At 41.8% G+C, this 23,795-nt stretch overlaps 2 protein-coding genes across 2 annotated transcripts; both read left to right on the forward strand.

Annotated features, from left to right (window-relative positions):
* Nucleotides 1–2,915: 2,915 nt before the first annotated feature.
* On the forward strand, nucleotides 2,916–8,101 carry LOC108898615 (calcium-regulated heat stable protein 1; the record flags this gene model as incomplete). The annotated part of the gene is made up of 4 exons (XM_018698549.1): nucleotides 2,916–2,997; nucleotides 3,372–3,480; nucleotides 4,776–4,898; nucleotides 7,214–8,101. Coding segments are annotated over 4 exons (477 nt in total), but the record flags the coding sequence as incomplete, so codon positions are not given.
* Nucleotides 8,102–10,660: 2,559 nt separating this feature from the next.
* Nucleotides 10,661–21,361, forward strand: LOC108898616 (neurabin-2). The gene is made up of 5 exons (XM_018698550.2): nucleotides 10,661–10,814; nucleotides 17,113–17,499; nucleotides 19,300–19,502; nucleotides 19,735–20,067; nucleotides 20,181–21,361. Exons 2-5 carry the CDS (start codon nucleotides 17,199–17,201, stop codon nucleotides 20,973–20,975), a joined length of 1,632 nt encoding a protein of 543 aa, XP_018554066.2. The 5' UTR covers nucleotides 10,661–10,814; nucleotides 17,113–17,198; the 3' UTR covers nucleotides 20,976–21,361.
* The last annotated feature ends 2,434 nt before the right edge of the window (nucleotides 21,362–23,795 follow it).

The following is a 23,795-nucleotide window of genomic DNA, read 5'->3' on the forward strand; positions in this document are numbered from 1 at the left end:
AAATGATGCACAATAAAGTAATATTGCCAACCTCACGCCAAATTTACAGTTTCTGCAGGTCTCAATTTGATTTTCATTCTGTTCTGCGATAAATTGAAAGTGTTTTATAGTATGCCTGGGAAAATAGTCAGCAGGACTGTAAAGTATAGAGTATAGAATGGCAATCCATTACTACGGCCCTTTAAAGGAGCATGAAGTGAAGAAGAGAGAGACTTCACAGGCTAAATCTGTACTCACCTTATCATGGTTTCCAAGCCTCCCTCAGGCATTATCTCTCGCTTATCTGCACTTTTCCGTTTCATTCTTCCCTCCCTCTGTTCTTGTGAAAACCCTCTTTCCTTTCCTGTTGTTGTTCTAGAGCTGCCACTCTCGCTGTTAATGATTGGTCTTTCCTGTTTTATTCAGATCTGTTATTTTGCCCATTGTCCAGATCAAAAAATATCCTGATTGAATTTCAGTTGATTCTCACCTCCAGTATTAGGGACTGCACATATCACAGTGTAAATGAATTTGAAAAGTGTGGGTGTCTATGCATGTGAGAGCCTGTGTGTGTTTGTGTGTATGTAAGTGTGTTGTGTGGATCGTCAGTCATAACCCTGCCTTCCTCCAGCAGGAAGTGTGTGGTCCAGAGAGGCTGTGATTACATTAACCTCATGTCCATTGAGTTAAGATGGATCAGAGGCTCTCCTCACTCTGCTCTGTGGCTCAAAACTGTAAAATGTATTCAGGCTCCTGCTGTCAGTGTGTGTGGTTGTATGAATGTTAAACAAGCCACAGTGTGCTAAGCAGATCTCTCTGGATAAATACAAACACTCTCACCCAGAACTAGCAGAGATAAGAGACCTGCTCAGAATCAGCACTCATCTGTGAATCTGAAGATATTCAGAGAGTGTGTTAACATCTGAAAGGAACACTGAAGTTTGTGTCATTATCCCATCATCCACCAGCTCTCCTTTTATACTATTTTTTATTTGTCTGTACACAGTTGTTACAGTGAAAGATATCTGTGCTTGTGCACCTCGCTTAAATTGATATTATTCATCCTTGTCCAGTATAAGATCAGATTCCACAGAGCTAGATTATCTATCACAACAAACACAAAGCCCTGATCTAGCTCTGTTCCATTTTATCTATACTGAATTGGGCCAGACACCCACCAGACATAACAGGATTAAACCATGTTGAAATAAACTATGTTGACTTATAAAATGTATCATCACCTCAATTCAGTGTCATCTTAAGACAGCGGTTTGTTTCAAGCTTGGCGCTGAAAGCAACAGAGTTAGCAGTGAAGATGGTATTTCTACACAATGTGCATAATGAATAATTTAGAAAAGAGCCATGCCAGCTGTTCTGCAAAGCAGTGCATATGCACAGCAGAGCTTTGAGCTATATGCTAACATCAGCATACTAATGTGCAGACAAATGTGTCTTGTGTTTACCATCTTAGTGAAGTGTGTTAGTGCTAACATTGATTAGCAAACATAAAGTACATACACAGCTGAGGCTGAGTGTCACTGGGTGTCTGTTGACCCGATGATGAAGCTAAAACATTAAGGGATCACCAGTTTTATTACAGTGTATCCAGTAGGAACCATGACTACGTGTTCATGGTAATCCATCCAATAGTTGTCAAGAAAAAATCAAAAACCAAAATGTCAACTTTATGGTGATCTAAAGAATTTTTTTTTAATCAGATTGATGTATCAACTGAGCTAAAATTCAGTTGCTGGAGTTAATTCCCTTCAAGCTGCATTAATTGATTTTAAGGGCAGCAGAAAAGGCTGAAAACACATTGTTTTTCACCAACTTACCATGGAAACATCTGGCTTAAGCTGCTCAATGCAATATCTTCATGAGCACTGTGCAGCAAGTCACCAGATCTGCTCGTTTGCACCCTGGTGCTGGGCAGGAAGTGTGGAGTGAGGTTATCGTAATTTGCTGAAAAATGATACCTGCTGTAGCTGGCAATGAGGTTGCTGAGAGCAGTTTACAGACTGGATAACCAAATCAGTGAGAGTTTTGTTGTAATTTGCTGTGCATTTGTCAATGTGAGCAACCCCTTACAATTACATATAGTCACTGCTAGCATAAAAATATTGACTAGTCTTGAACTCACAACATTTACCTGTAAAAGACCTACATCCTGTTTTCAAAACAAGTAGAATGGAAAATCCTATTTTTATTTTATCAACCACAGACATACTGAGAAATGCTTATGTGAGTCCCAGAGCGCACTGACCTCCCTCTGGTGCCTCTGTCATTGTTTCCTTTTATTATATTTGTCTAACACCCCTCTCTCCCCCTCTCATCTTTTTTCTAGCTCTCTTTTAACAATATACCAGTAATGGAAAGGATAAATCAATGGAGGTTTTCTTTTCTGCCTTTCCCTAATTGGTTGACATAGCTGGTGATGTAATAACTGATGATGTAAGTCCTGGGCCGAGGTGAATGAGGGGACTGTTCTCCTTCGCCCGTCTCCGTGAGGTTGCTGCAGTGTCGGCCTGTTCACAAATTGTTGTTGCCATGGTAATGAGAGTCTGAGAATGCCACTAGCAGGTCACTGATTCAGTGTTTTTTTGGAGGGCGGGGCGGTGGGGTTGTTGAGCCTCAGGGCTAAGGTGGGGATGCTGTTTTTAAAGAGAGTGAAAAAACATGTTTTTAAATTACACTTGACTCAAACTGACACTTCGCACATTTGTGTGTGTGCTTGTGCATTTAGTAGAGTTAGAGTGATGGGGAGTATGTCGGCACGCTGCAACAATCACTTCAAAGACTTTACATCTCATCTCCTCTCCTCTCCTCTCCTCTCCTCTCTCCTCCCCTCCTCAGGTGTTTTAGAACCTCCACTGACTGACCCCACCCCCCTCCTTCCTCCCCACACTTTGACTCCACCTCCTCAGTGATGTCCTCTTCATCCCAGGCACATCCAGGGGTCAAGACCAGTGACCCCTCCACTGACCTCTGCAGGATCCCCACGTTCTCCAGTGTCACCAGGTAAAGTGTTTTGGGTTTTTTTAGCAGTTTTGCAGCTGTTGGTAAAATAAACCACAGTGTATTATATCATTTTGTACACATGAAGATCATTTTACCACTGAGCTTATGAATACAGATGTACAGTATTGTCTGTGGATAAGATTGAACTTGAAACTTAAGCATTATAAGTTATATTGTCTTATTTCATTAAATGCAAAGATGTTACTCATTCACTCATTCACAGACTCATGCAGTAAAAATGTCTCTGCACAGTCTTAGTCACCACTGATGCGGTCTGATAAGCGATAACCTTGAAGTGTAGCACAAAACCAACACACAATGCTGCCGTGTGTGTCCTTATTCATGATGTAACATTCTGTTTTTTCTCCCATCAGAGTCCCTGCAGCCTCCAGCCTGCAGACACAGAGACCGCTCCCCTTCCCCCATGAGAGGCTACCTCATCCCCAGCCCTCTGCCCACACGCAGAAACAGGACCTGCTCAGCGTGAGGACACACACAACACACACACACACACACACACACACACACACACACCACACACACCACACTGCACTGCAGAATCCCACAGGATGAAGTACCCCTTTCAGTCGATTGCTGTCATAGTAATCACAGGAATGATAAAGTGGAAGTATTGTTTATATGAAACTCTAGTGAAGACTGTTGCAAGACTTGTTCTCAGGCTTAATTTTGTTTTGACAACTTGGCACAGGCCAACACAGGACTGACCATTCAGTTACTGAATTTCATTGGTTAATGTCTCTGCACTTGAGCCAAACTGAAAGTTTTCCCTCATGACTACAAGTGTTGTCAGGGCAATTCATTAAAGTTAGAATTCAAATGGTAACTATAGAATAGATTTTTGTGTTTTTTATGGCTGGCGTTTTTTTCAGCAAAAGCCATTTAACTATACACATTTTCATTGTTACTGGTGGAGTCTGCCTTTCCTGCGCAGCATTCAAACTGCACACATGGGACTCATGGGAAGCCATGCATGCATGTTTTGGATGTAACTGGAGAAGACAAAAGCTTGCATCCCTTCATTTCACATAATGTCCTTGACAAAACCTCTGTGTTTGTACCGCCTGCTTCTCTGTGACATCCCACAGAGATTCAGAAGCTTTTTTAGTCTCTTTTAGCTTGTTGCTTTGATTTTCTGGCCCACAATTCTGCTCTAATCAAAACTCACAGTCAGCAGCAGGCAGCTGTTTTCAGGTGAAAAATCTCTGATAAACCCCAGTTTGCATTAGCTGTCCCACACCAAACAGCAGGTGCGTTGAGTTAGTGACTGGCAGGTGAACATTTAGCAGTTTAAAGTCAGATGTTTCCTTCCGGAACTGGTGGAGACAAAAAACAGAGCTAAAAGGAGGGTGAATATCAGACTTACATTTGTCACTGGGCAGAAACATGTTGCAAATTTATTGCTGATGTTGCTCTGTGTCTGCTGAACGAGTACATTGGCAACTTTTTGCTGAATAGTTCAGTTAATACAGCCTGAAGAACCTTATTGTTCAAAATGTAAGAACATCACTTCCTTATGAATTTCAAAACTACTTTACAAATCAAATAAAACTGTCTTGTATACTGTCTAATGACTGAAAGTATTTGGCAGGATCAGAAATGTAACAGAAAAAGAAAAAGAATATCTGGTAACCAATCAAAACGCCCCCTACTGGTGGATCAGAGTATGATACATTCATTGTTGAATTGATTCTTCATCTCTTACTTTTATCACCCTCCACTTCATCAACCCCTCTGTCTATATCTCTCTCTCTATACAGGACGGCTCGTGCATCAGAGGGTCCGGTGTTTACTGGTGTGTGTAAATATTTTTCCCGCTCCAAAGGCCATGGCTTCATCACGCCATCGGATGGGGGCAGTGACATCTTTGTCCACATCTCAGAGTAAGTGTGTGTGTGTGTGTGTGTACTGTGCTGACTATAGGTTTGTGGACAGGCTGGCGTGTTAAAGTATCCTGAGGAGTGTGTGTTGAATGTAGGGTGGTTGAATGTATGGTGGTGTTGCCTTGAAATGTTATCCCTATGAAGACCAGAGGTCCCTCATAGAAATAAGTACAGTATTCTAAAAAATGATACTGTAGCATACTTTAATATGTTCTTTTGACTAATCAGGTTAACTGGAGATGATGAGGTGAATAGAAACAGTTGGTGTGAGTGTGTGTGTGTACATGTTTGTATTTATGCTCACACACAGGGTGGTTCAGCAAAGCTGCTCTGTGGATGAAACTTGAGCATGAGTGTGTGTTTTTTTTCTCATTGCCTCTGATGAGGTGTGTGAGGGGGCTGCTTTAATCACAGTTTTAATCACAGTCATCAAATTACAGCAAGGCTCTGTGTAGGAGTAGAGAGACCCACACACACACACACACACACACACACACACACACACAGCTTCCTTTTGACGAGGAGTCATGGAGTGATGCAAACAGATTTTTCATGTAAGAAAGAGAGAAACAGACAATTTTATTGTATCCTGCTTTACAGTGTGTGTGTGTGTGTGTGTGTGTGTGCGTGCGTGTGTGTGTGTGCGTGCGTGTGCGCGCGCATATGTGTACACTGCTTACGTCTATGTGTTTTATGCCTGTGGGTGATAACAAAAGCACCGCGGTGAAGGTCATCAGATATTCTGTTGTCCTCCTACACCACTCCTGTGTGTGTGTGTGTGTGTGTGTGTGTGTGACAAACACAACTGGACTTGCTGGGGAGCATTAAAGATAGTTCATCTTAAAGGGTTATAGTGTGTCAGCACTGATCCAGGGGAAAAAATGTTATTGTGTGAATTAACATGCATCCACACTGGTGTTTTCAGGTCATTTTTGTAAAGATGTCTTACTTCTAATTGTGATTTCTTTTATAGATGCTATGAGTTAACCAGACACTCCTGTCCATGTCAAAGTGCGTCCACTAAAGTCGTTGTTTTTGCCACTGACAGGCTCAGATTGTTATTAGTGTCTGACAACATTATGGAAATGGATTCCTACACAGACTGAACTTTTTATTAAAGATTTAGATCTTTTTTATATAACCACAAATGTTGCTGTATATCACTACCAGACTCCATTGACAAAATGGCAGAACACGGGAGCTGTTAGAATACCACCACCTTGATTGGTTCATTTCTTAGTGTATTATGTGACTTTCAGTGGTAGACAAAGTGTTCTGATAATTTAGATAAGTAAAAGTACCCTATCAATCAATTCACACCCAAACGCATGGGGAAATAAAGGCCCTTTAATGATGCAGCGTGAACAGCAATGCTGATGTTAAAAATGAGTGACCACTGAAAGGGTTAGAGGCAACAAAAAGTTCTTAAAGGACAGGTTCCCATTTTTCATGTCTACGATAATAGATCACTCATGTCCCCACATGTACGTATGGAGTGACTGCTCGTTGTAATCATTCCTCCTCTTCATACTGGCTATAGAGAAATCTCTTCTCAAAGTGATTCCAGTGCAAGGGATGAGGCACAAAATCCACAGAACTCACTCTAAACATCAGCTGAGGCTAATATGAGGCTTCAGCACCCTGAATTAGAAAAATGAAATGAATACCTTCCAAAGTTACAGCCCTCCCCTAGTTCCCCCATACTCTGCCTCCTTACTGAGGAAGAGTGGAGGGGTAGTAGCACAAAGGGGCAATTTTGTACTAAAAGGTTGTAATTTTGGATGATATCCACTTGATTTGTCTAACACACACTGCTTCAGCTGAACTAAAGTATTCCTTTTTATACTGAAGGAGGACTGTAGATTTTGTCCCCTATTACTGTCATTTGAACCACATTATGAAGAGACCTCCATATAGTCCATATGGAGAATGGGAATGGTTACAGTGATCAATAAGTCTTTCAGTATACATATGAGCATATGAGTTTAACTTTACTGTCACTCTGTCCCTGGCTGTGTCTGAGCAGGCTTATGTCACTGTTTTGCAAAAGCTCTTAATTTAATTACCTGTTATTTAACCTCTGAATCATATGTTTAAGTCACATGACCCTTGGGTGTGTGAAATGGACATTTTGCCAAAATAACCACCATCAAAACTGTTGTGCATGTAGATATTTGCACTTAAACAGCAAAAGCATGCTGACCTTTTGCCATACAAAGGTCAGTTTATGTCTGTCTATAGGGTGCAGCGTATGGATAACTTGTTTGGTATCATAGTTTGTAACCTCTGAATCAATTTCCCTCCCTTTCCTCCAGCATTGAGGGCGAGTATGTGCCGGTAGAAGGCGACGAGATGAGCTACAAGATTTGCTCCATCCCTCCCAAACACGAGAAGGTCCAGGCGGTGGAGGTGACCATAACCCATCTCAAACCAGGAACCAAACACGAGACCTGGGCGGGACACGTCGTCAGCAGCTGAATGCTGAACCTCATGGGGGATGGGCGGGAGGCAGGGATAACAAGGCCAGAGGGTGGGAAGGGAGACACTGAAGAAATAGGGAGAGGATGATGATCGGGTGGGAAGAAGTGAGAGGGAAAAACCCAGTCCTCCTGGTATGACACTCTGAGACAGTTGAGTCAAATGGTGATGAATAAAGTTTTAAACTGGGAGGAAAATCTCAACCAGCCCATAGTCATGCTGTGTGGGAGGATTACACTGCCCTTCCTGGGAAATGGGTAACTGCATCTTGGGAAAACAAACAGTTGGTTTGACCGGTATATGAATAGATTTATGATTACGGTGTAAGATGTGTTTATCGTAGAAAGGTTTCTAACATTACAGTAGGTTTCTTGCTTAGATCGTTAGACTGTGTTGAAATTTGACGTACATTGAAGTTTTAGTTAATTTGAGGAGAACATTATCTTCAGCTGCAATCATTCATTTTCTGGAAAAAACCTCTGGATACATTCAGTTCAGCTTTGCAGCGTTTGAGATTAACCTGCCGTGGTCACAACAGAACTAATGTTGCTGTATAAGCACTCCATGTTACAGCACCATGGGGTTATTATCCAGGTATACTGTGTGTGCCTACTTCTACCCAGAGAACTTACAGCTCTGTTTGTGCCTACTTATACCAATCTGTCATCTGTATTTGATCATGCGTGGGTGGCTATATAAGTGAATTAAAGCATTTTCAACTGGTGCATGTTTGTGGATTCTGCATTTCTTCTTCATTTATGTAACTTTTTTGGCATCTTTGGCAAACTGATTGGATTTAGTGTGTTTAGTGTGTTTAGTATGCATCACTGTGAAAAAGTGTCTCCTACAGTGACAAACTGGGCTGGTATGTGTAAAACTTGTGTGACATTATTATGGAAATATCAACAGCTTTGCTTCACTGAAATTCAGATCCAAATGTGGATTTGTCATGCCTACCACAGATAGACCTGCTGCCCTCTTCTGTCCACATCTGTCCACTACAGCTTGACAAACAGTTCAGAGGTCCTACTGAATTATCTGCTCACAATCATCAGTCTTTTTCAATATGGAGGATAATTTGACCTAGAATAAGAATTAAATTGAAGTGAGTCGAATATTAAGGAGAAATTGGAAATATATTATCAAGTTGTAGCAGTGAGGTAAATCCGGGCATAATTAAACAGTAAAATGAAAAAGGAAGCTGAAAAAGGAAATTAAATATTTATATGACAAACTGATGGCAAATACCTCAAGTGGAAAATAAAACAAAGACTAACCCCGATGCTGCTGTGAGCTGAGCAATCTACCCTTTAGCTGTTTTCATAATGCAGTTATATTTTCACCACAAGTTTTATCATACAATTGTCATGGTAAATTTATTCTACTTATAGTCACTGGTGTTCCCTTAGGCTAAGATCTAACCTGTTAACCATTAACTTTGTAACAGGTATTCATGTTTGCCTCTTCCCTTACAGTGACATTACAGGTGACAACAGATTAATTACTTGCATCATGTGGGATTCCTGACTACTGAGAAATATCCTCATGTACACTGTACAGTGTATATTACTGCATAGTAACATGACCATTAGTACAACTTTTGACACTTCTTGGAGAAAAACAATAATCAGTACAAATATTATTCCCACTGAGATTATTTTCTCCAACTGCAGCCACTAGAGAACAACAAATGTTTTTTTCTGACCCATTGCTGGTTACCTTATTTTGAAATTACCTCACCGGAAGTTTCGAAATCCTGTCTGACTTGACTGTAGCCTGTGTAGTAGTTTATGCCCCACATCAGACACAGCTCGTCATAATTAAAATTATAACCAGTAGTCCTGTGGCTGTCAATTAAAATTTCTTAATTATGATGATTACATTAATGAAGAGCTGTAAATATTCAACACACTTTTTCTGATATGTATTAGCTACAAATATCAGTTAATATTGCAGTTCCTCACTGTGACCACTGGATGAGCGCGAACACTGGTGACTATTACCACACCAAGAAACGTTTCAAAATAAAACGTTTGTGTCTACACAGTTTTTGTTTCGTTTTAATTATAGGCTCATAGGGTAGTCTGCTGATATTATACTGATTAATATATTGCGTTTGCACTGTGAAAAAAATGCTGTCAGTTGTGTCAGCTGTGTTTCTCATAATGTTTGTGAATGTATTTACACTGCTGCAGTAATGTCTAATTTTTGTTGGAGCATTTCTGAACAGTCATCTAAAATACTGACCTAAAATAAGGACCAAGATGTCTAAGTGGTAATTAAGCAATTTAGTATTGCTCCTTCTAAGAGCTGGGTGACTTGCAAAACACACACTGAAAAAGATCAGTCACATTCAGTGCAGAAGAAAATGTGCATATTTTTTGCCCTTAAAGTGAGTCTAGCCAACAGTTCCCATAATACAGCTCTCTGGTCCTAATATAGCCTACATTATTCAAACTCACTGCCCACATTTGTAACATATGCTGTCTGTTGTAAAACTGTAGTCTCCACTCTAAAGCTGATAACCCTTGTGACATCACACAACTTCTCTTGAAAAGTAAACTGACTTTTCTGGACAAAACTGGTGAAGTGTCCCTTTAATTGTTGCCTTACCTATTATTAGCATTTCCATTGTCTGTGACTGTGTGCTACACTACATGATAGTCCAGTGAAATGCATAGCTTGTAATAGTCGTAGCTGTGCTGGAGTTGTACACTGCTTTGAGCTGATTTATCCAGCAGAGGGCGCCTAATCTCCATGTTGTAACTGAAAGGCCACTGGCACTGAGTTGCCACCTCTGCCCTACACCTTGTAAAAGTCGGTCAACCACCAAAGCAGGTAAATAGTGAGTTCAAACAGAGAGTCACTGGATGCTTATTATATGGTCCAGCTGTCTGCTGGCTCACTGGTCAAATTCCATAATGACAGTAAATGAGAGCCTTCAGTCTGTCAGTGGATTAACCAGAGATACAGTGATTTCAATATGGAGCACTGAAGGGGGGAGCAGCACACCTGTAACTAATACACCTGATGGGAGAGAGGGGTGAGAAGGAGGAGGAAAGAATGGAAAAGGGTACAAGTAGACAGAGACAGGTGAGAGAAAATGGTGTGAAGGAGAAGAGAGATAAAGGTAGAAGAAAGGAGAAGATTAAGAGGGTATGACAGGAGAAAAGGAAGGAGGGAGAAGGGTGAGGGAAAGGACGCAGAGGAGTAAGGGTGAGGAGGACAGAGAGAGAGGGGGGGGGGGGGAGGGAGAGAGATGGAGGAAAACAGATGATGAGAGGGGGGAGGAGGAGGCGGAGAGGGAGGAGCAGAGGGGAGGCAGGCGCTCAGTCTGTTCACTCGCAGGAGGAATCAGCAGCAGCAGCAGGACAATGGGCTGTCTCCGCTACGGATCCTAACGGACGCCGGTGTGTTTCCGACAAACTGGAATATAAGGTATGACTGACGGGGGCGAAGCGGCTCCGAGTCTCAGATGGTCTCGGTCTTGACAATGTTAAACGGGTGTTTAAATCTGCCGTTTGTCTATGAAAGAGGAGAGGCTGCAGGAAGGAAGCGACGCAGCGCAGCAGACAGCCAGCAGGGCCTGCCAAACCAACCGTCTGCCTCTGGGTCCTAAACCGGCCGGTGACACGTTAGAGCACAGACGGCTTCAACTGTTCACTCTTATTGTCAGTATGTGCAGGATATTGACGACATGATAAATCACAGCAGGAAAAACACACCCGGAGTCCTCGGTCCCCGTTCTCTCCTCTCCAGAAAGAACGTCACGCAGAACTCCCTTGTAAATCTGGCTGTTTTTAAATTCCCTTGCTTACCTGCAGACGTAAACAGCTCTAAAGATGTGAATGACTGCTGCCTTGGATTCAACGAGGTCGTCTAGTGAATTCGGCCCACGACTGATTCGTCAAACTCCGCTTAATTCAAATTAAAATCAGTCTTTCTGTGCACGTCGCCCCCCGCTTAAGTGTTTTTAAACAGCAGGGTAATACAGGGACAACACGCGAAATCCAAATAATAGTTGACCTTTTAAGTATAGTAAACGCTGCTCTGTGTATTATTTACACGCCGAATTCGTGAGCGGTACAAAACAATTCACTGTAGCTGTTAAATATTATTGAGTGATGAATACATACTTGATAGGAAAGCGGCGCCACAAAAAAGACCGTTTTTGGATGGAAATTCGGAGCGAGGAGCATATGTCGGGTATGCCAACAAAGCCTCTCTCTAGCCAGCAGCAGCAGCAGCAGCAGGAGGAGCGCGCAGTGTGTCTGCCAGAATGAACCTTTGCACTAGGCCATGGCTGGGAGTCTCCTCTACAGATGCAGGGATTGTGGTGTGAATAGATGGACTCATTGTAGTTGCCATAATGTGCCTTCTGTTGGAAACAGCGTTGCGTGACGCACATAGACATGCAGTGATGCAGAGATGCTGTGCAGGCATGGATGACTTAAGGACTTCTTATTATTCATGTCTGAACGGGCAGCGTATTACCATGTCAGTGTGTCTACATCAGTGGCTGCAGTGTCTGACCACAATAAATATGCACACACACACACACACACACACACACACACACACAGCAACAACAAACACAGATGTGACTGGTTGCACTGAACTCAAGTCCTCTGTGTTACAATATATGATGAGACAAGGTCATTTTTGCCATGCTAACCACCCAAACACTTCACACATGTCATTTAGAAAAACACAGGGTAGGCTGTTTGTGTGTGCTGGAGCCTGTATTTAGTGAAGGGAGGGGCTGCTCAGGGACCTCCCATCAATAGATTAGAAGTCAATAGTCATTTGCCTCCATAAGGTGAGGATGATTGGTGCTGGCAGACGAGCAGTGGCTGTGCTGTGATGTTTTTTATTTTAGACTGCACTGACCTGACTGAGAGAGTGTGTGTGTATAACATCCGTAGGAGGAAGGTAGCTCTTCTCCTTATCTAGAAGCGATTGGCGAACACAATGCATAGAGGGATCTAGTTACAGAACAGATAAGTCAGTGTGGACAGAAGTGATTATAGAGAAGTGCAGTGACAGAGGCAGATCAGAGGAACTGAGGCAAATCAGAGGCAGGAATGTCGACGACCGGGAGCGTGACACACTGTATGGTATTCTTGAATGAACCGACTTGGGTTGTATTTGCCATTCACCAAATAATGGCACCAAGATGTACGAAAGCGTCTCCGTCTGCAAACAGGGGAACCAGAGCGCAGGCAGGAGTGAGAATCCAGTCTGAATGGCAGGAAGCAACCCCAAACCGCAAGGGATTAGGGGTAGCAGGAGACAGATGAAGTTGTTCTTGGAAAGACAAAATGAAATCTGGGCTTATGCTCACACTGTATTTAGCTGTGTTTTTTTTAAATAGTAGCAACACCAAAAAAATAAAAGAGAGAGAGAGGGAGAGATAGACAGTCCATTATGTGAAGTTATGGAGACAGATTTTGTTTGTCTGGTTTGTGCATGTCAGGTTGTGTTTATCAGTTAGACAAAGAGCCACCAGCTTCATCTTAACAATAACAGGAAAAAGCCCAGGAGCTGTATTAGTTCTGTGTGTGTGTGTGTGTGTGTGTGTGTGTGTGTGTGCATGCGTGTGTGTGTGTGTACGTGAGTGTGTGTTCTATAGGCATCCATAAGGTTAGTTGCCTTACATTGGATTTTCTCACTCAAGTTCACATGATCAGTGTGTGTGAGAATCTACTATTTGGCAAGACAGTGTCACAAGACATACTGTGGTTGCAGTTTATGTGTGTGTGTGTTGGTCCTATCGTGGTCAGCAGTGCCATGTGGAGTCTGTGTTATGACCAGGCAGGAACATAAACAACCTTTCCAACCTTACCCCAGAACAGTGTTTACAACAGAGTTTATTTTATTCTAGCTTTTAGTACATCTACGTTTTACTTCCCTAAGCGCAGTTTAATTCTATCAACAATGCAACATCCTGTCAGCATCCAGTTTGTTAGTGTTGCCATGGATAAAATGGACATATACTACCAGATAAACAGCGACATGATCTAACATGTTTTATCCACTTTCAGTTCAGGTGAACATTTCTGCACATTGTTGCAAAGTGTTTGTACAAGTAGCTGCTGCTCTTACAAAGCAATGAAACAATTAGTTGATGAATTGATTATTTTGGAGGGAAAAAACTTCTTTTCTTACTGTTGACTGTTACCTTTTACAATTTTTAGTAATATTTTACAGACAAAACAGTTTATTGATTATTTGAGAAACTATTGGCCGATTAATCAATGGTGAGAATAATTGTTAGTTGCAACCCTTGTTTAGATAGATGCTATGCTAAGATCAGTTTATTTGTTTCGAGTTGTACTACTCAGCCTGTTCTGTGTGGCTCTAAAAGGAGCTTTTTAAAATCTGACAAGATAACCCTGATGATCATCAGTGAGTGTGTTTCCATCCACCTGTTTTCAATATGTGCATTTAAAAAAGTCCAAATATTGCCAAAACGTTTTTGCACTTGGCTGAGGTGTAAATGTGCATTGATAAAAACAAAATGTAATGGAAACAGACTAAATGAATAATTTGTGACATGCATGACGTTAAAGCTCAGGCTTCAGCTGGAGAGATGAAAAATAGCTGTAGATAAAAATGTCAGACGCATGTAAACTGATTTTCTGCCATTTGACTCTTGTTGTGTTGTTTTCTTCTGCAGTAGTTTAATGGCTCGCCGATTGGGCATAATGATAATGAATGGAAATTTACATTAATGCACATTTTCTTTGTTGATTTTCTGAAAAATAATGTTAAAATTTGCTCTAAAGTTGAATGGAAAAAGTCTGCATTACAAACTTAGAGTTGCATAGAGTTTGAAAGACATGGACAAAGATGCATTATGGATCCAGTGTCCTTGAAGCTGGCTCTATATTAGAGACAACAAATCAGCTTATCTCAGCCTCTGCTGCTTGAATTTGACTGTTCTTGTCACAACTATGCTGAATTGTTGGAGTAACCCTTTAATGGTTGTGTAAAATGGTTCATGCTGCATTGAGGGTTGTTTTAAATGCTGTGATGTACATACACATGATTTTCATAATGGATGAAGTGGCTTTTATGTCAGACACACAGACACAGATCTCAACATGTTTAGGAAAATTTTGCATACCAGTCTGTGAGGGGCAATTTGTGGTGACTTATTCCTGACTCTATGAGTTAATCAAACGTGCGATCAAACACACCATTAATTAATGATGACATCACACAGTACTGATGCAGGGCACCCTCATTTGAAACTCTTTGGTCTAAACCAGACTGGAAAATTTGACTTAAGTACTTGGCTTGTTTAGACTCAAAGAAGCAAATTACAAGGCAAAGCTGTACACTAACTACTTCAGACTGTGTTTGTTTTGTATTGAAGAATATTGAATTATAGGATGTACATGTATCATTGTGACAATGTACCTTAAAGGACAGTATGAATCTTCACACCTCAGCTGTGAATTTTCACACGAATCCCACAGTCTGTTGGAAAAATGAGATGTGTCAGATCTGGCTCCGTCCACATTTGATTAAGTAATTGTCTGAGATGCAAAACCATTTACTTTCATTTAAACTTTAGAGTGGTGAACAGTCAGACCCTTGTTTTATTAGTGACCATGTACACTACTTAGCCCTCTGCTGTGGAAATCTGCCTGTCAGGGACCAGACAGATGGAGCCAGGCTCCATCTCTCCTTCTTTCCTGTTTCTGTGTTGTGCTAAGCTAACTGTACAGACCTGTTAGTGGTACTGGACATGTAACTATCATGTAAATATCGCTCCCAAATTGTCAAACTATGCCTTTATTGTTTTGGTCTGCTAAGCGTGCTGTCTGAATTTTGTAAGCTAGTCACAAAACTGACCTCAAAATAATCAAAATCCAGGTGGCTAGCAAAGAAAAAAAAAATTGGGAGTTTTTAGGTTGTTCACAAACATGCTTGGACAGACGAAGGCTGATATTTTCAATGATAATTTAATTCTGTAACAGTCATGATTTAATAAACATTTTTCAGATCTCTAGTTAGGATTTTTTTTTTTTTTTTTTTTTTGTTTACAAACTGCTGAAATTTGGTCTTAGTAATGGTCCATCTGTGACTGAACTCTGTCTTCTTGAGAATGTGGCTTTAACATATCAAAGGTTGCTGTCATAAGATGCAGAACTACAATTCAAACCTGATGAAAACATCAGTGGTTACTGCAGCGCGGAACCAACAGCACAAGCTGCAATGCACTCAGCCAGTAAATTAGATTGTGATCATGAGAAAACAGTTTGATACCTGGGGACCATGGGAGTGTTCTGCATTCACACGCTGACTCTGTCACAAAGTAGGTTTGGCATTCAGAGCAACAACACTGAGACACACACGACATGTGAGGTCACAGTGCGTCATCGTTTTAATTGGATTATTTTGATGGCTCCTGGAGCGCCATGTGGGTGCTATGAAATACACAATGAAGCAGTTGTGGTGCTGTTTGATGTCATGCTTCGCAACAGCTTTGCTCATTTTCTGTTAATACACTATTATTTTTCTATCAAAGATTAAATTCAAGTATTCTCCCCCCTGCTGTCTGTTCTGCTACAGGTTTATATTCAGGCTGCAAGTAACCATTATGTTCATTATAGATTCATCTGACAATTATTTTCCTGATTAATTATTTAATCTGTAGCAAATGGTGAAAGGCTCCAACTGGACATATCTTGTTTCATCCAACAGTACGAGACCTAAAGGTACTGGGGAACTGCTGTAAGAATTTTTGGCATTTTTGCCTAAAATTTTCTTTAAATGGGACAACCTGATGTTCTGGTGCTGGCTGAGAACCACAGCATACCCGGTTTGACGCCAACTGTGGACCTTTGTTGCAAATCGTTCCCTGTCTGTATCTCTCTCAGACTTTGTCGGCAGTCAATTATCTGAATTAAAAAAAAACAAAAAAAACAACTAAAAACTAAATGAAAACAATTTCTCAAATTATTTTTTCATCGTCAGTTGCTCAGACAAACTGCTACATTGACACAATACAACATGTTTTTCCACATGAAGCATCGCAATCACTGCAGTCATATCAAGGTTGGTTAGTATAGTTTTTAATGTGGATTATGTTCTTCTTCACTAGATTTAAACAAATGGTCCATAGTCAGAAAATGAATCATTTGGTTTATCACTGTCATTGGGTTTTAGTCAGACATCACATTGGCTTCTTAGAACATGTGAAGGACATTTATAAGAAAAAAATGAACAAAAATGAATTAGTGAAAATAATCATTAGTTACAGCCCTTCTCCTGGCCACCAGCAGAAGAATATAATTTGGACCGTAATCAGAAAAGTGAAATGGGTGGAATTACATGTGATAATTAGCTGCATGGTCAGTGTCATTGCAGCACTTTGTTCGGGACAGAGAGCAGGAGCTTCAGTCTGTGGAGAAAACAACACTGGTTTGAACAAGACAGTTACAGTAATTACTTCAAGCTCTGGCTTGTGACCTTGACATTTAGTGTCCTGAAATAATTACTGTTTCCAGGTTTACTAAAGATAAAAATGTACATGTTTATTTCTGTTTCATGTCATTACAAAGAGAATGTTTTGGGTTTGTAGGTTTCTCATCAGACATAGAAAAAGTTTTAAGACCATGCTTTGGGTTATGTGTACTCCTCCTGGGTATCTGCTGTCATTTATCATAGAAAATGATTCATCACAAATATAAACAATCTGTCTGTCTCTCTGTGTGTGATTCAGGAGGTGAATGTCAAACAGCTCCAGGATGCTGCTGTCCTCATCCCTGTTAACCTGCTGTTCATCAGGGGGTATCTGATTTACCAAACATGATGAAGACTGAGCCCCCGTCGGCCACGGGGGGCAACGGGACATCAGGCGGGAGCTCGAACCTGCGGAGTCCCTCACCCCACCGCAATGCCTACGAGGCGGGGCTGGCAGCACTGAAGAAGGCCACCGACCACCTCAACAATGCCGCCAATGGAGGCACTGACCCTGCCTCAAAACCCGCACCTCTGCCCCGCCCGACTGGGAGGGGCCGGAGATATGGATCAAACGTTCACCGCATCAAGAACATGTTCATGCAGATGCAGTCTCCTGGTGATGAGGAGGATGGAGCCAAAATGATAGGTAAGGTGCCGCACCAGTTAGATTTTTACTGAAGCTTTTCAAATAAACTGTGTTAGAGAAGGCTTTTAAAGGCTCTGTACACCCACTCTAGTGTTAATTATTCTGGCTGTTTAGACTTGTAGTCTAGTGGAAGTTGGGCAATGCTTGAATGCTTGGAGTAAACCATTTGCTTAACCCAAACAATGATTGTCCAATCAGAGCTTTGCAACCCTAACTAGGCAGGGCAGGTCAAGTTTTGAATTTTCCATGTTTAAGTGATGTGTGTGGGGTTAGATACATCTAAAGAGTTTGGTGTTTTGTGTCTTTTTTAACCTTTCCAAAACATTCAAGGAATGGATTCGAAAGCCTTTCTGCCCTCATATAAGCTGCCAATGTTAGCATGTCTGGCTAATAAGCTTACTGTCTTCAGATCTAAACAATTATAAGTTTAGGAGTTAGCATACTATTAGCTAGTATGTTACTTTGTGGGGTGACAGGTAACGCGTTCATGGCTCTGTTCTGCTCTTTATTGGATTTGTGGAAGCTCAGTAGCCCCAGCCAAACTCATTACCTGAGATACTAACCAAGTGTTAATGTTTGGCAAATACCTTGCTTAATTCACTTTCTCAAAGGCTTTATCTCCTGCAATAATAAATCCAAACCTCTGTCCTGCTTGTCCAAGTATGTCAGCTAAGCAAAAAAAAAAAAAAAAAAAAAAATCAAACAGGGTTATTTTAGAGTGAAATAATAGTCAGATTTTTTCCTCACAGTATTTATAATTCTAGGGCAAACTAGCACTTAAATCAGTTTCAATTTCCATGTCTTCTATGACATTACATGAATCAGTGACTGGTGAGGATGCTAGCTTTTTGCCTGGGACATGAAGCCTTAGCCTCAGTTGTTTAGCACAATATTATGTGATGTACTTGATGTAGCCATCAAGTAAATGGTTAAGATCCTCTTAACTTATTGTTTTAACATGAGTCAGCTGGAACCAGAGACAGGGTTTTTAACTAATACACAAAGCTAACATTTCAGGGTCAGCTAATGTTTGCTGACATAATAGATAAGCACACTGATAAGAAAAATATTATTGTGTGCTGTTGTGCAATGAATGGACAACAGATAATATTCACTGATTAATTGATTAATCACAATTTGGTAATAATTGCTTAAACTATGTGGTTTTCTCAGGTCAAAGTAGGTGAAGAATCAAACATCAATCAAACAATCAAACAATCAAACTCATTTATGCAGGATTTATACATCAGTTTTCTGCTTTTGATGATATACTGTGTGCAATAAAGAATGAGATTTGACTTACATTACCTGTGGTCACTGTAGGTTTCACTTCCTGTTCATTACAACATAGTAAAGTCAACTGACAATCTAAAGCACACAACAGGCCCGAGAACAAAACAGAAAGCTTAGTTTTAAAAAGTCACTTCTTTAAATTGGTGCATCCACACGAATGCAGTACAGTAAGAGGAAGGAGGACAAACCCCAGTTACGCTAAACTGCCCTGTAAGTACACTTCAGGCCTATTCTGGTTGATTACAACTTATTTATGTAGGTCAGTTATGGAACTCAACTAAATAAATGCTAGAATTTAATGTGAGCATGACAACATTACTAATCTACAACCAAGTGCTTGTGTTTCATTTCCCAGTCGGACATTTCTTACTGCGGTCAACTTGATTTGTGAAGTGTTGGCATAAATGTTAGAAACAATGGCCAATGTGATCTAAGTTGTAAGAAAATATTTTTTTTTCCCCTTTTCCTCTGGTAAAGGTTTCCGTCAAACTTTTCTATCGTTGGCAGGTAAAGACCAGGCGGTTAAACTGTCCCTGCCAAGGGCATCAAGCCTCAACGAGAACGTCGACCACAGCGCCCTGCTCAAACTCGGGGGCACAGTCTCAGAGAGGGTCAACCGTTTTGACTCTAAAGGAAGTGGGGAGGGCAGCTCCATGGGTTTCTCCAAACTGCAGGAGACCAGGAGGATCTTTGAGCAGCGGACTCTTCAGGTCAGAAGGCTCTTTGTTTTACTTACTTGTGTGTTGTGAGAATACTTTTGGGAGTTTTCAACGCCGCTGTTGCCAAGTGTTTGCTCATGGGGGAATGTTGGGTCTGTAAATAATATTATAAAGATTGTGGTCGAGACCTATATGGTAAATGCCCTGAGATAACTTCTGTTATTAGTTGATACTAGATAAATAAAACTGATTTGGCTTGACTTACTGTTTTTGTCTGCTCCAGGAGAAGCAAGCGGCCACTAACCGGATCTTACTGAAGAAGGAACGGGCATCGGGCTTCCAGGACAGCCGTCTAGATGTTGTGGCACGTTTTAACGGCTCCACTGAGGCTCTTGACCGGCTGGACGACCCCCCTGCTCCCGCCCCTGCCACTCTTCCTGCTGTTGCAGCTTCAGTTGGGCCCGGCGAGGCTGTCAGCCCCACTGTGAGCCAGCTCAGTGCCGTGTTCGAGAAGGGCGAACTGCAAAATAATCTCTACCTCCCCCAGCGCCGGTCAGCCCCTGCCCTTGCACCAAAGCCCAAACCTCCAGCCAGAGCGGAGGCTGTTGGTAGGAAGGTGAGGAGAATGAACTTGCAGGAAATTGAGAAAGGAAGCTGGCTGAAATGCATGAACCAAAAGCTATACATTGATAGGTGATTAAATGATCTCTCCTTGTTTCTCTCTCTTAGGCAAAGGTGTTGGCTCCAGGTAAGGAGGACTCCAAGGAGGAGACAGCAGGAGTTGTGAGTACTAAAGCAGCAGAGCTACCAGAAGTGATGGGTTCTCTACAGAGGAGCATAGAAGGAGTGTTGGCCAGTGGAGAGAAGGAGGGGCTCGGACAGTCAGGAGACCAGCACTCCAACTCCTCCTACTCGTCATCATCCTCTGTGGTTGTTACTTCCTCCTCTTCCTCTTCAGAGGCCAAACCGGAGTTGGAGGCCCAGCCAACAGCGACTGAAGCCAGGGGCTCAAGTACGGTGACTGCTCCAGAGCGGGAGCCACAGGCTGACGACCAGGACAGCTTCACCGGGGGGTCTGAAGCTGGAGCCAGGCTGGTGCAGGCGGAGGTTCATGCCTCTTTGGAAAATGGAGAAAAAGAGCCTCCGGGTTCCTCTCCCTCCTCTGAGGAGAAAGGAGAGGACTCTGACAGGAGGGGTGAGGAAGAAGAGGAGGAGAATGACGAGGATGGCTCGAGGAAGGAGGATTACTCAGAGGGGGATCTGGTGGATATCAGTGCATACAGCGGGCTTGGGGAGGAGGACTCTGGGGGGAGCCAACTGGACGATGAAGAGGATGAAGAAGATGAGGAGGCGTATCAGCCAGAGACTAGTTGCTCGGAGATTGCGGGCCTCCCTGAAGAAGAGGAGCCTGTGCCATCCAATAGGAAGATTCGCTTTAGCACTGAGCCAATCAGGGTGAGTGAGTTTTTGTTGGATGTCATTACTCTTCTCAACACCCTTAATTTTGCCTTAGTTGAACAGTAATTTACCACCATCATATACATTCCAAAAAAATAATCACATCTAGTGTGGCTCCAACCTGATGTGGAAAAGCATCGTTAGATTTGTAGCTTTGAAGTTTCCCAGTTGATGTCAGTGCTGTCAGAGCTGTGCTGGAGCCAGTACTGAGCGCCTCCGTCTGTGGCCTCAATATTCAGCCATGGTCATTTCCACTTGAGTGCTACTTTATCTAAACAAGACTAAAGGTCCAGTAGCCCTGTAAAAGCTTCAGTATTTATGACACACCACAATATGAGAACGTCACACAAAACTGAAATACTGACTGATGCTATATGTAAAGCCTTAAATTAATCATGTAAATGGACAGGAATCCTCCGAGGAGCATATAAGCTCCTTAAATTTTAATGCAGTCTGTCTGATTATATCATATATTTCCTCTGTGTATGTGGAAATTTTAGACTGATGGTGGCATGGGAGTAAGAAGGACAACGAATCACCAGAAATATTAGGATACATCCTCTGGGGACAGTGCATATCTCAGGCACAAATGGGGGGAAATTTTGACCTGATTGTCACCAGAAGCATGGATTCATCTTCCATGAGGCCATGAATATCTGTAGCAGATTTCCTGATAAATGGATCTATAAACATTATGGTCAGTCTGCTAGTGAGGTTAAAAGCAAGGATAAGGTTCGCTGGTTTCTCTTGCTGGTTTTAGGTCTTTGTAATCCTTTATAGAGCACCACAACAAAACAATATCCTTTTAAAAAGAGACTGTGAGCTTGAGACCAATTGAAAAGTGAAAAAAGCTACACATCTTTTAGAGTTTAGTCACTGAATATGAATATTCTTAAAATAGAAATGTAAAACTGCACAAATCAAGTTATTTTTGGGGCTTTTGCCTTTATTTGATAGGATAGTAAAGAGAGAGAGGAAATGGGGAGAGAGAGTAGGGGAGTGACATGCAGTATAGGTCCGGGGACCGGGGACTCGCTGCTCAGAGCACTAAGGCCCATGTGGTACATGCCCTAACCATTTAGCTATCGGGTTGCCCCCAGTGTTTTTAAATCAACAATGGCTCAAGTGACCAATGAGAAAAAGGTTGCTCCTATAGTGACACCTCTGCAGTTCCCCCCATGTCCACAGAGCATTTTAGTGTCTCTCAGCTCATTGTTCTGGTTTTCTGCCCAGCAACTTTCATATTTGTCTTCCCACTGATCACTATCAGCACTAGCAGACTAAAACATAGCTGAAGGAAAAGTGGATACAAGTCAAGTGGTCAAAGAATGCTAATGTTGCCCCTGTGTCTGCTGGATGTTTAAATAGGCGACTAACATGTTCGACAGCTTTATAGGGTGACAGTAGTATAATGTGTTTACAGGGTGTTTCACTGCTGCCAAGTCAAATCAGTTAATGCAGCTTTAATGATGCCAAACAATGAATTACTGTTCTTCAGTTGTTTAATTAATATATGAAGCCAGGTGAAGGCCCTCATAAAGATGTGCACATGTTCTGTTATCTACCAGGCTGTAGGAAAAATGGAGAGAGTGAGGAAATGTTTGAAAACTCACTGACTTCCTCCTTCATTAACGTCACACACACACACACACACACACACACACATGGGTTTGCTGGGGGATTTTCGCTCTTTGATTTCGCCACAGTATATCCTGCTGACTCTAGCTCTAGCTGTGCGCATGTGTTTGAACACAGATCTTGAATTTAACAGAAGCTCTTTTCTATACCAGATCGCTTCTTTCTCCCACAGCACCCCAACCCCCACCCCCACCACCACCCCTCACTGCGGCAGTCAGCTGGTTGAGCCCAGTGGATTGTGAAACATGTCTCAACGTGTGATGATAGAGATGTCACATTAGCAAAGTACTTCCTGAGAAAGACCATTGAATAGCATAAGAAAGAGTATAGCAGGCCTAATATATCATGTGATAGATGAGTAAAGAATAGGAAATGGCAGGATTTAATGTCATCAGGCAGAACAAAGACTGCATAATGGACACTGACAGTGAGAATCGCACCGCTCTGTCATGTCCACTTATGCAGGTGGTAGAAGGAGGAGTACGTTTTATTTCAGGCCAGGCGTTTGGTCAGAAAGGAATTCCTCTCATTTTCTTGGACCTTGAAACATGTAACCACTGACCTCTTTAGCCACAGTGCAGCTAAAAGTGGAGCTGTGGCCTGAGGCAGCAATGTTACTACTAAGGTACCTGCTACAGTTAGCTGCTTAGCCAATCATGACAAACCAGCATGTACTACAGATGTGTGGATGTGTTCTGACAGATGTGTTCTTGGATTCTTAAAGCCTTTTTGTTTTAATATCCCAAAGCATGCATGAAGTGTCACAAAACACCAGGTTGAGACTAACACTATTCTTACACAATGTCCTTGATTTAAGCTTTAACATAAATATGAGGGGGCTTCAAAAAGTTCGTGGAAAAAGGACAGTTAGAAAAATTGGACAGTTGATGTTTATTTTTGCGTTGCAACATGCATTCAAGGGTTCATGTTCGAATATGTTATGACACGTTAGTACGAGAACCTACAGGTGCATTGAGATCAAAATCCCTGCGTATGATTTTTAGCTCATACAGAGATTTTTGTGGGGAATAAAGTGAAGATAAAGACTTGTGTTGTTGAGTCAAAATGATTCAGCTGTTTGTTGGCTGCTGCTTTGAAACCAGCTTTGCAAAGACACACTTCCTGTAGCTGCCTCCCTCCGCTTTTTCTCTATCTCTGTCTCATCTCTTCAGAGGGCACTCTCACTGTGAATAATGTGCAACAGCCAGGGAGATTCATTTTAAAGCTACATTAACCATAGCTAGTCAA

Source organism: Lates calcarifer, unplaced genomic scaffold, assembly GCF_001640805.2.
Source record: "Lates calcarifer isolate ASB-BC8 unplaced genomic scaffold, TLL_Latcal_v3 _unitig_4338_quiver_1516, whole genome shotgun sequence".
NCBI classification, from domain to species: Eukaryota; Metazoa; Chordata; class Actinopteri; family Centropomidae; genus Lates; species Lates calcarifer.

Bases quoted from the DNA above. Each gene is read 5' to 3' on its own strand.
- LOC108898616 (XM_018698550.2), top strand. From the start codon at position 17,199: ATGATGAAGACTGAGCCCCCGTCGGCCACGGGGGGCAACGGGACATCA. The intron at 17,500-19,299 runs GTAAGGTGCCGC...TATCGTTGGCAG, and splicing joins GGATGGAGCCAAAATGATAG to GTAAAGACCAGGCGGTTAAA. The intron at 20,068-20,180 runs GTGAGGAGAATG...TCTCTCTCTTAG, and splicing joins CGGAGGCTGTTGGTAGGAAG to GCAAAGGTGTTGGCTCCAGG.